The sequence below is a fragment of the Muscardinus avellanarius genome (genome assembly GCF_963383645.1).
Source record: "Muscardinus avellanarius genome assembly, chromosome: 3".
NCBI lineage: Eukaryota > Metazoa > Chordata > Mammalia > Rodentia > Gliridae > Muscardinus > Muscardinus avellanarius.
The window spans coordinates 38,445,947-38,458,744 of NC_137788.1; the positions used below are offsets into that span (position 1 = coordinate 38,445,947).

General features: G+C 45.0%; 1 protein-coding gene across 1 annotated transcript in view; it reads right to left on the bottom strand.

Moving 5' to 3' along the window:
* Nucleotides 1-692: 692 nt before the first annotated feature.
* Nucleotides 693-12,798, bottom strand: part of ZSWIM5 (zinc finger SWIM-type containing 5) — a gene marked incomplete at both ends in the record, with an annotated part of 147,935 nt that continues 135,829 nt past the window's right edge. Inside the window, 6 exons of the mRNA XM_080692184.1 lie at nt 693-1,555; nt 2,263-2,344; nt 2,814-2,977; nt 8,411-8,568; nt 10,465-10,600; nt 11,273-11,533. Coding sequence (XP_080548310.1) covers nt 693-1,555; nt 2,263-2,344; nt 2,814-2,977; nt 8,411-8,568; nt 10,465-10,600; nt 11,273-11,533 — 1,664 coding nt within the window. The remainder of the gene's footprint in view (nt 1,556-2,262; nt 2,345-2,813; nt 2,978-8,410; nt 8,569-10,464; nt 10,601-11,272; nt 11,534-12,798) is intronic.

A 12,798-nucleotide genomic window follows, 5' to 3' on the forward strand; every position in this document is an offset into this window, starting at 1 on the left:
AGGCAAAAGTCTTAAGTCCAGTCTTGGCCTCTGCCCCTCACCCACCACTGGACTATAGATGCCCTGTCTGCAGGTTAGGGTTTCTGCATAGACGAGACTTGAGATTTATTTTAACCGGCTGTTTTTCTCTCTGCCATCTCTAATAGTCCACTGTTGTGCTAACAGCATACACTCTGCAAGGGAAACCTGAGAAATGGTGAGTCTCCTCAGAAAACAAGCCTATCCTCCTACCCACAGCTACTTTGAGTGTCCATCAAATCAGAACCAGAATTATAAATAGTTACAACTTTACAATAATTGGCAACACATATACTATAGTATTTACAGTACCATAAATGCTTCTGTTTCTCTGGTTAAGCAATCCCTGAGAAGGAACAGTGTTCTGTGTTTGCCAAGGGAAGAGAGGGCCAATGCCCAGGACACGCAGGATATAGGGGCGTGAGGTGGCATGTTGTGGGGTTTCTGATCGATCTGCAGGGCCCAGCTCCTCCAGGAACAGTGGGCTGTAATAAGAAGCTTGCCAAGGCAGGAACACTGGCTAGAGCTGGACTCTGTCCTTAGCCCTGTGGTCCTCTGGCCTCAGCCACAGGTGCTCAGAGTCCTCTAAGGGTGAACAAATATTTCAGTGTCCTTGGCCTGACTTGATGGTACCCAGGAGCCCGGGATGCCCTGGCAGAAAGCAATCTGTTTTCTCAACCAAAGCGCTCCCGAACCAGCAGCATCAACTTCTTCTTGCCTTTGTAAATCTGTTTGAGGTTGTCAATGAACTGGGCAAACTGCAAGTGTCCATCCTGGGGCAGTAGGAAGGTCTCCCGAGCCTTGCTTAGAAACTCGATGAACTCTCCGTAGTGGCGAGGGCTGATGTGTGTCAGGCGTGAGTGTGTAGTGTTGATATAGGCATTGATGGTGGCATCCAGCAGCTGGCGCAGTGGAGCTTTGTCAGTCGACATGAGCTTTCCAGAGCTGCGGCGGCCTGGGATGCCAGCCAGGCCTGGCGCAGTCACTGTGCAGCGCCGCAGGATGTCTGAAAGCACTGTTGCACAGTGCACACTCTTCACCACTAGGGGGATGAGGGCTGCCAGCTCATTCTTCCCCAGAGAGTGGCTGAGGGCACAAGCCCAGAGCACATCATTGATGGCTGGGTGGGTATCCTGGTTGTAGGCCAGGTTAAGATGGCTCATGGCCAGTGAGGCCAGCTTGAAGGCACGTAGCGGGTAGCCACGGAGCTCCATGTAGCGGGCAATGGTGAACAGCTGTGAATGGGTCATGCCACCAGCAGCAGCATCAATGGCAATCTGGTAGGCTGCCTCAAAGGCAATGTGGTCTTTCTCACAGAGTGTAAGGGCTGACAGGGCACAACTCTGTGGATCCTTCATAGCACACTGCAGGGCCAGTGTGCGAGCACAGCTAGCCAGTTCCTCCCGCTGTGGGTAGTCAAGACTGAGGCGCAGGATAGTGGTGTGGGATACAGCTGTAGCAGCTACAATACTAGTAGCCTCGGTTGGGGTGAAGAGTGTGTACCAGCTCTGCAAGATGCTCACCAGGGCCCGCACACCTGTCAGGGAGAGCCTGAGCTCAGCAGTGGCCATCCGGGTCCTGATCCAGGTCTGCCCAGATTACCATTTGGGATCTGAACTTGGCCTGCAGAGACGAGTTCTCCCTCCTCCTCAGCAGCCTTGAGATGATCTGAGGCAAACCAGGGCAAGGGGAGTATCCCAGATGGCCAGACCCTGTTTGGGGTCTCTTCCCATCCCTTCCTTCCCCAGGTCAGAGAGTTGAAGGTCTCTGCAGTGCTCTTAGCCCCTCAGAACAACCCATGGTTTGCCCAACACAAGGCAGGGGTCACAGGTCTGCCTGGGGGTTCTAGCTGCAGTGGGAACTCTGAGGATAGAGTCTTGTGCTGGGACTTTGGGATGTGGAAGGGGTCCTGAGCCTTCAAGTTGTCTGAGGTTTCTCAAAATCATGGACAGGGACTAGGACCAAACCATGGGCCCACTACCTCTCAAGGGAGCACCTGAATATTGGTGGCTGAATATTCATTTTTTCAAACATATTTCTGATTAGAGGGTCAAAGTGCCACTGACATCAAGAAATGGTTCAAGTAGTGAGGGCTGGCTGAACAGAAGCCATCTTCTCCTGCCAGCAGCCCCAACTTTCTTAGGCCAAAGGAATAGGAGTATAATAGTTCTAAGGATTCACTATCCTGTCCCAAGAGTTGGGCCTAGAGATTTCCCTGGGGGTGGTGGGAGGAGGGAGACTCACCCACTTCTGTAGCACAAGTCACCAACCATCTCACCATTTCCCGGCGCCTCCAGTTAAGGGTTGACAAGGTCATCCGCATCACCTGGGTACAAAAGAGGCATATCCAATTGGCTAAGCCTAACGATTATAACCTCCTCTTTGCACTTTCTTTTTCATTCATTTATGCAACAAATATTTTTTGGTGCTCTAAACAGCAAGTCTTTCACCTGGTAAGTATGGAAAGGTTTAATTTCTAATTGGCTCCTATCACTAATTAGATAGGTGGCTTCTCTAATGATTTGTGACAAAGAAAATTCTTATCATTCCTTGCTTGACTTGGAGGAATGGGAAGTGGGGAGAAGATGTGGATCCTATGGAGCCTAAAGCTATTCTGCTTCTGGCCTTAAAAATGGAACCCAACATAGGTTCTATGCCTAGCCTAGAACTTGTGTTCTGGGGACAAAGAACCAGATTTGGTCAGTGTTCAGCCTCCCAGAGATGTTACCTTCTGCCAGCTGACACTAGGCCAAAATCCTAAAGTGGAGACTTAGGAGCCCATTCCTACTCCATACCTGTAACCCCAGTTCCAGGGCCACATTGAGCAGGGTGCTGTCTGTACAACTGTCCGCAGGAGTAGCGATCTTGAATGCATCTTGGGCCAGCTTGAAGATGAGGGAGGAAGAATGGATGTGCTTCTGTATTGCTTCCAGAATAGTTCGGAGTCTCAGAGTATCTCCTGTACATGTCAAGAGATGGGGAAGAAACAAGGACAGGGATTGTCTTAAAGTTTCCCCAGATAGCTGATTACAGGAGGTACTGACTGAACTGGCTGCTATCAGTTCACTGAATGCTTTTGTAAACTACCATCTCTTCTGGGTGTTAAGATGTTTTCACTGAACCCACTGGTACCAACATTAACTGGTACCATCCTTCTGTGTTTAGGTACCAACATTAATTCATTTACCTTTATTCTTTCATCTTTTTCTACCCTTCACCACTATACCCCAGGTTCTTAGATCCCAGAAACAATTTTCTTGAACATCTGATTTGTGTGTGTGTGGTGTGTGTGTGTGTGTGGTATGGGGGATGAAACTCAGGGACCTTCTACCTCCAGGCTACACCCCCAGACCTATTTCATTTTTTATTTGAAAACAGGGTCTCAGTAAGTTGCTAAGAGTCTCACTAAGATGCTGAGGCTGGCTTCGAACCTGCAATCCTCTTGTCTTAGCCTCCCAAGTACTGGGATTACAAGCATGAGCCACAATACCCAGCAAACATCTGTATTTTGAGAAGTACTTATATAGGAGATAGGAAACCAAATAGCTACCCAAGAAAGTCTGCCAGTCCTATTGTTTGCTTCTCAATATAGCTCCCTGGAGCAAAAGAAGCTGGGCCAGCCTCATGTGCTGAGCTTGCTGAGAACCTGCCATCCTTCTGTCTCAGCCTTCCAAGTACTGGATTAACAGGTATTAGCCACCACACTCAGCATTTTGACTTTGTTTTTCAACTTATGATGGGTTTATCAAGATATAACCCCATTGTATATCAAGGAACATCTTTATTTTTGTGTGTGTGTGGTACTGGGGGTGGAATCCAGGTCTTTTACTACTTCTGGGCTATACTCCCAGACCTACTTTCTACTTTATTTGGAAATAGTATCTCACTGAGTTGCTGAGAGCCTCACTAAGTAGCTGAGGCTGGCTTCGAACCTGTGCAATCCTCCTGTCTCAGCCTCCCAAGAGCTGGGATTACAAAGGTGCGCCACCACGCTCAGCTAAGGAACATCTTTAAATGGAATCATCCAGTATCAGTATATGATCCTTTGTGACTGTTTTCTTTTTTACTTTACTGGGGGACTGGAGTTTCTTTTTTTTTTTTTTTTTTTGGTGGCACTGGGGGTGGAACCCAGAGGCTTTCTACCTCCGGGCTATACTCCCAGACTTATTTTCTATTTTATTTGGAAACAGGGTCTCACTAAGTTGCTGAGAGCCTCACTAAGTAGCTGAGGCTGGCTTTGAACCTGTGCGATCCTCCTGTCTCAGCCTCCCAAGCGCGCAGATTACAAGCGTGCACCACCACGCCCGGCTGGGGGACTGGAGTTTGAATCCAAGGTTTTGCACATACTGAGCATATGCTCTACCACTGAGCTACAAAGCCAGTCCCTGGCTTCATTTTAAATAAACTTTTAAAAGTTTTATTGTGGTAAGAACATTTAGCCAGGCATGGTGGCGAATACTTGTAATCCCAACATTAGAAGGTAAAGACCAGAGGATCACGGTTTGCGGATAGCCTCATCCACTTAGGGAGGCCCTTCACAACTCAGTGAGACCCTGTTTCAAAATAAAGAATAATAATAATAATAATAAAAAAGGGGCTAGGGATGTAGCTCGGAGTTCGAATGCCCCTGGGTTCCATCCCCAGTACTGCAAAAAAGAACATTTAATATAACATATACCCTTTTAATGTTTTTAAAGTATAATACAACCCGGGCATGGTGGCGCATGCTTTATAATCTCAGCGCTTGGGAGGCTGAGACAGGAGGACTGCACAGGCTGGAAGCCAGCCTCAGTTACTGAGTGAGGCTCTCAGCAACTTAAGACACTGTTTCAAAATAAAGTTTGGTGTGTGTGTGTGTGTGTGTGTGTGTGTGTGTGTGTGTGTGTTTGGGTGTGTTTGGGTGTGTGTGTATATATATAGGGTGGAGGTAGAAAAGCCCCTGGGTTCCACTCCTAGTACCACACACACATACACAAAAGTATATACAGAGCCAGGCATGGTGAAACACACTTGTAATCCCAGTACTCGGGAGGCCGAGACCGGAGGATCATGCAGCTTCAGCTACTTAGTGAGGTTCTCAGCAACTTAGCGAGACCCTGTTTCTAAATATAAAAATAGGTCTGGGGCCAGGCGTGGTAGCATAGGCTTGTAATGCCAGTACTTGGGAGGCTGAGACAGGAGGACCACACAGGTTTGAAGCCAGTCTCAGATACTTAGTGAGGCTCTCAGCAACTCAGTGAGACCCTGTTTCCAAATAAAGTATAATATAGGTCTGGGAGTATAGCCTGGAGGTAGAAAAGTCCCTGGGTTCCACCCCCAGTACCAAGAAAAAAAACAAAACAAAACTGGGAGCCAGGCATAGTGGCACACACTTGTAATCCCAGCATTTGGGGGGCTGAGACAGGAGGAATGCAGTTCAAGGACAGCATCAGCTACTTAGTGAGGCCCTTTGCAACTCAGTGAAACCCTGTTTCAAAATAAAGAATAAAAAATAGTGCTGGAGGTGTCGCCTGGAGGTAGAATGTCCCTGGATTCCATTCCCAGTACTAAAGAAGAAGAAAAAATAAAGTCTGGGAATGTAGCCCAGAGGTAGAAAGCCTCTGGGTTACTCCCCACCACCACACACACAGAAAATATAATACATTATTGATGATTTTAGATAAAGTGTATAGTATGTATCTAGAGCCTTTTCATCTTGCTTAACTAAAACTCTTTTTCGTTGATTAGTAAGTCCCATTTCCTTCTCACCAGGTTTCACATAAGTATAAGAATGCAGTGTTTGTCTTTTGGTGAATGAATAATTTCACTAAACATAATGTGCTCAAGGTCTATCTATGCTGTCACATACTGTAATATTTCTTCCTACTTAGCCAGGCATGGTAGTGCACGCTTGTAATCTCAGTACTTGGGAGGCTGAGACAGGAGGATTGCAAATAGCCTTCAGTGGCTCTTTGCAACTTAGTAAGATCCTGTTTCAAAATAAAGAAGAAAAAATAGGGCTAGGGATGTAGCTTGGAGGTAGGATGCCCCTGGGTTTCATCCCCAGACCTGCAAAAAAAAAAAAAAAAAAAAAAAAAAATCTTGATTTTAGTTATAAGTGTTTTTTGGGTGGTACTGTGGTTCCTGGAAACCCTTCTACCTCTGGGTTACACTCCCAGACCTATTTTTATATTTTTTATTTGGAAACAGGGTCTCTTAAGCCAGCAAGGCTGGCTTCAAACCTGCGCGATCCTCCTGTCTCCCCTCCCAAGCACGGGGATTACAAGCGTGCACAACCACGCCCGCCCTAGTTCTAAGTTTTTTTTTGTTTTTGGTGGTACTGGGGTTCCTGGAAGCCCTTCTACCTCCGGGCTACACTCCCAGACCTATTTTTACATTTTTATTTGGAAACAGGGTCTCCTAAGCCAGTGTGCGCGGCTGGCTTCGAACCTGCGTGATCCTCCTGTCTCTTCCCAAGTGCGGGGATTACAAGCGTGCGCCACCACGCCCGGCCTAGTTCTAAGTTTCTTGAAGAACCTCCATACCATTTTCCATAATAGTTGAACCATTTTACATTTCCACCAGTGTGTCAGGATTTCAATTCTTCTACATTTTCACTAATACCTGTGTTTTGTGTTTTTTCATTAACAGCCATCCTGACAGGTGTGAGGTGGTCAATCTTATTGTGGTTTTGATTTGCATTTGCCTGATGATTAGTAATGTTAAGCATCCTTTCATCTACCTTTTGGTCATCTGTACTTCTTTGAAGAAATGCCTATCAAAGTCCTTATCACACTCTGTGTGTGTGTGTGTGTGTGTGTGTGTGTGTGTGTGTGTGTGTGTAATTGGAGATCAAACCCCAGGGCATTCTACTTCCGAGCTATACTCCCAGACCTTTTTATTTTTTTAATTTTGAAACAGGATATTACTAAGTTGCTGCAGCTGGCCTTGAACCTGAGATCCTCATTTCTCAGCCTCCCAAGTATTGGGATTACAGGCATGTGCCACTGCACCTAGCTTCTTATCCATTTATTTATTTATTTATTATTTTTTATTTTTCAGAACTGGGGATGAAACTCAGGGGCAATCTACCTCCGAACTATACCCCAGCCCTATTTTTTATTCATTATTTTGAAACAGGGTCTGCATTGCAAATGGCCTCACTAAGTAGCTGAGTTTGGCTACGAACCCAGATCCTCCTGACTCAGCCTCCCAAATGCTAGTATTACCAGCTTCTTATCCCGTTTTAAAATCATGTTTTTGTTCATATATGAAAGCTTAGAGAGAAACTGGGAAATAAAAGAAACTTTAGATAAGTAAGGAGAGATATGAATAGAATAGTGGAAGGGGAGTCAGGAAGAGAGATGGGGTACGGGTGGGAAGAAAACTTGATGAAGGTAACAATTCAAATAGTGTTATGTTTATATATGAAGTACCAATCTCAATAATATGTAAGGGGGCAGGAGGGAGGGAAGTGAGATCTAGAGGGAAACATACCAAGTGCTGTGTGCATGTGTTTCTATCACTCGGAACCTCATTATGATGTATAATTACAATGTACCAATAAAAGTATATTAACAACAACAACTGCTTCAAAAATCTACGTAGTTTCCTGGGACAAAACATTCAGAGTCCATGATAGCTGGTATTTTATTATAGGTCCTTAGGTATTTTATTTCTATTTAAGTGGAGCTTGCATACTTAACAGGGTGTATGGGAGCCTAAAGGTCTAAGTGTCACTCAACTTCCTACCTTTTGGCCAGAGGCACTGGAAAAATGACAAACTCTATCTGTAAGGAGTTTTGTAGCTCTGTTTTAGTCATCATTACATTAGATCTTCCAATGGTCCTGGGAGGCTGATAATGATTCCCATGTTGCAGATTTTGAAATGGAGACTTAGAAAGTAAGCTAACTTTATCTTATGGAGGATTACATTTAAAGTTAACTTAAAATAATTTAATTCCATATACTCAGGGTCCAACAATTAGTAACTAGGCAAAGTTCTGGTTTGGCCTAGGTCCTTTAATTATCAAAGTGAGGACACCAATCACTCTAAATGGTCAAGAAAGAACAAAAGAACAAATAACTTCTCTTTAGGAAACTGAAGGCCAAGCATTTTTTTTTTTTTTTTTTTGGTGGTACTGGGGATGGAACCCAGGGACTTTTCTACCTCTGGGCTATACTCCCAGACCTATTTTATATTTTATTTGGAAACAGGGTCTCACTAAGTTGCTCAGAGCATCACTAAGTAGCAGGGGCTGGCTTTGAACTTGTGTGATCCTCCTTTCTCAGCCCCCCAAGTACTGGGATTACAAACGTCACCACTACGCCTGGGTGAAGGCCAAGCTTTTGAAAGGCCACAGCTGGGTAGGCACAGTGGGGATGCTGGAGTCTAAGGTCTATCTATACTCACCTTTGGCAGCAGTCAGCATGGTGGAAGCCAGTTCACACTGCTGTGATTCCAAGTGTCCAAGTGTGAACCAGCGAGGATAACGGCTGGGCACCACAGATACCATATGATGAGGGTGGGAAGTATCCCCCGCCGAAGCTGAATTTTCTAGAACAGGTAACCTAGAAGACCCAGGAAGAGTCATCAGCCATCATCTAGACCCATGTCATTCTGAGTTACCTTAGAAATGCTTGTTTTTTGCTGGAGAAGAACTGGGGAGAGAAGGATTTCTAAGCGCTTTGAAGGTTTTTAAACCTACAGTACTGTATGTGAAATAAGTGCACAGTTGTAGAACTCTAAATAGTTCCCATGTAAATGGATATGAAAGGCTGATTAAGATCAATAGGACTATTTTATTTTTATTTGTGGTATTGGATATTGAACCCAGAGGCATTCTACCTCTGAGATACACCTCTAGCCCTATTTTATTCTTTTTGTATGTGTGTATGTGTGGTACTGGGAATAGAACCCAGGGGCAGTCTACCTCCGAGCCATACCCCCAACACTATTCTTTGTTTTTTTGTTTGTGGTACTGAGGGTAGAACCCAGGGGCTTTTCTACCTCCAGGCTATACTCCCAGACCTACTTTTATACTTTATTTGGAAACAGGGTCTCACTAAGTTGCAGAGGACCTCACTAAGTAGCTGAGGCTGGCTTCGAACTTGTGTGATCCTTCTGTCTCAGCCTCCCAAGCACAGGGATTACAAGTGTGCACCACTACGCCCGGCTTTTACTCTTTATTTTGAAATGGGGTTTGAGTTGCAAAGGGCCTCACTAAGTAGCTGAGGCTCTCCGCGAACTGTGATCCTCCTGTCTCAGCCTCCCGAATGCTGGGATTACAAGTGTGCACCACCACACTCAGCCTATTTTATTCTTTACTTGGAAACAGGGTCTCACTAAGTTGCAGAGGGCCTCACAAATTGCTGAGGCTGATTGAGAACCCGTGATTCTCCTTTCTCAGTTTCCCAAGTACTAGGACAGCCTCAGCAAGTAGTAAGACTCTCATCAACCTAGAAAGACCCGATTTATAAATAAAAGTACAGCTGGGACAGGAGGAACCAGGTTCAAAGCCAGCCTCAGCTACTTAGTGAGGCCCTTTGCAACTCAATGACACCCTGTTTCAAAATAAAGAATGATAAAAAAAATAGGGCTGGGGTGTAGCTTGGAAGTAGAATGCCATAGGTTCCATCACCAGTAGTGCAACTCCCCCCTAAATAAATAAAAATAAAATAGGGCTGGTGGTATAGCTCTAAGGCAGAATGCCCCTAGCTTTAATCCCTAGTACCACAACTTAAAAAAAAAAATCTTCTATGTGGCGTGTTGTATCCCAGCAGTCTACCTGCCTAAACCAAGGATTCAATTCTAGTTTGGAAACAAAATTCCCATAAGCTCAGTGTTTCCAAGTCTTGAAGTATATATACTTACCTCTATTTCTCCCAGATTCCTCTGGGAAACTGTTCTGGAAATCATAACTCAGTCATGTAGGGGCTCCAACCCCTTCTCAAGTTGCCTAATTGGCTCCAAAATATGGAGACTCAAGGGCTTCCTCTGAAAATTCACCATGAATACAGTCAGGAAGCCAAGTGAGTCATCAACAAGGAATCCCAGATAAGACTCCTAGATCATATGAAAATATTTGAGTCATTTTAAGGCAGGCTTGATGTTAGGTCAACTGACTGGACAATATGCTTTTATTCAAATCTGAGGGCCCATTCAGCCCTCTCCGGCAAAGAGGACTAGGAGGGCCCTTCTGTTGGCCAGTACCTGACCCAAACCTGGGTCTCGGCTCAGAGAACTGTACCTTTCCAGACTACTCCTGACTTCCCACAGTAGGAGGTGGGGTGGTAGAGGTATGTGTGTGTTCATGTATAAGTGTGTGTGCATATACTCAATGCCTGATGAGCCCCAAAGATACCAGGGCCTTCTCAAAGATTTATGAAGGAAGGGGAATAAGCAAAGAAAGAGAACATTGAAGACTTATCTGGTGGGGGTAACTGGGCTGGAAATAGGCTACTCACCTCATAGCACGTAAGGCCAATTTATAGGACAGATCTGGATCATGAGGCAACAGAGCTGAGAACAAATACTTGGCAAAGGTATGCATGGGGACACTCTCTCGGTGGATAACTTCTCCTAGACCACTGAAGGGGCCTCCTGCAGGAAGAAGATAAGCCACCTGGTTATTTATCTGTATGACTCCATCCACCGGCCTAGACTTAAGAGCCCTAGGGTCCCATGCATAAGTGTTAACATGAGAACCTTCATTACACTTTCTTTTTGTGTGTGATACTAGGTATTGAACCAAGGGCCATTCTACCTCTGAGCTACACCCCCAAGCCCTTTTATTTTTTGTTCTTAAACAGAGTCCCACAGCTGGGTGTGGTGGCGCACGCTTGTAATTCCAGCATTCAGGAGGCTGAGACAGGGTTCGTGAACAGCCTCAGCTACTTAGTGAGGCCCTTTGCAACTCAGTGAGATCCTGTTTCAAAATAAAGAGTAAAAAATTGGGCTGGGGGTGTAGCTCAGAGGTAGAATGCCCCTGGGTTCCATCCCCAGTACCGCAAAAAAAAAAAAAAAAAAAAAAAAAAAAAAAAAAAAAAAAAGCTAAACAGGGTCCCACTAGGTTGATGAAAGTCTCATTTCTTTCTGAGGCTGTCTTCAAGCCTATGATCCTCCTATCTCAGACTGGGATTACAGGCATGTGTCACTATATCTGGCTTCATTACACTTTAATGTCATAAATATTCCTACACCTCTGCTCTGTTATAAAGGGAAGCCCAGAGTCACAGGCAAAGACACTGTGACAATATCCCTTTCTGTACTTACCTTCTAATAGTAAGATGCACTGTTTCCGCAGTGTTTGTACCAGCTCATCATCCAACTGCAACTCTTGGAGTTGGTTTAGGAGTTGCTCCTCATTACGACACACTTTGTCTTGTGCATAGAGGCCTTCAGGCATTACCCTCTGTTGACCCATGCCCATAAGAGCAACTTCCAGGGCCAATGACAGGTAGGACTCACTGCTGTTTGGGCAGCCTGAAGCCACAGGTACATGCTGGTACACAGGGAGTCGGCTGTCATTCATATCTGAGGGCAACAAGGTACCAATTCTTTAGAACAGGCCTGTGGTCCCTCTATCCCTCCCACTTTAGGCTGTCATTGGTCAATAGTTATCACAGAAGCTGAGCCAGGACTCTAGAACAGTAAAGAAAATGCACTGAAAAAAGCTTACACAAAGGTACAAAGATTCCTACCTTTTTCATAATGTATTAACTAAGCCAGGCATGGTGGCCCATGCCTAATTAATCCTAGTACTTGGGAGGCTGAGACAGGAGGATAGTAGGTTTGCAGTCAGCCTCAGCAACTTAGAAAGGCCCTCTGCAACTTAGTGAGACTCTGTTTAAAAAAATGGTGTATCTCTGAGGGAGAATGCCCCTGGGTCCAATCTCTGTACCACAAAGAAAACAAGCGTGTACACAGCACACACACACACACACACACACACACACACACACACACACACACACACTAGCTAGCTAGCTAGCTAGCTAGGCCAGTTGTGTAAGTATAAAATTTAATACTTATATTTTGCTACCATATCATGTAATGTCATCATTGTCCATTTCTGTGCCGGTCTCTTTCACTCTAGTGTGAATGCCTTAAAGGGATGAGACTACTTGTTGCTCCAGGTATCTTTTGGGCCTGACATTTGGAAGAAGCTAAGTATATGTCAATGCACAAATAAACCAAGCACAACTTCAGGTTTCAAGCTGTAAATGTTACAGTGCAGATGAAACAGACTCTAGATGATGATTCCCTATGCAGGGGATCTGAAGGAAGATAAGGGTAACCCTAACATACTTTACGACTAACCCTTGTATCTCTACCCAGAAAAATCTGAATCCATCCAGTTAAACTCTTGCTTTGGTAATACTTGCAACTTCTTCTTTTTTTCTTTTTATTTTCCTGCAGGTCTGGGGATTGAACCCAGGGGCATTCTACCTCTGAGCTACATTCCCCCCCCCCCCGATTTTTTTTTTTTTTTTTTGGAAACAGGGTCTCACTAAGTTGCAGAGAGCCTCACTAAGTAGCTGAGGTTGGCTGCTAACTGTGATTCTCTTGTCTCAGCCTCCCAAGTACTGGGATTACAAGCATGTGTCACCACACCCAGCTTAATACTTGCAACTTCTATGTGGCTTTTTTTGTATTCTTTATTACTGGCTTCCCAATTTCAGAAAGAGAGCATAGATTTAAAAGTCAAATTTTTAGCCATTTGTGGTGGTGGGCACCTATAGTTTTAGCTACTCTAGAGGCCCATGTGGGAGGATTGCTTAAGCCTAGAAGCTCAAGGC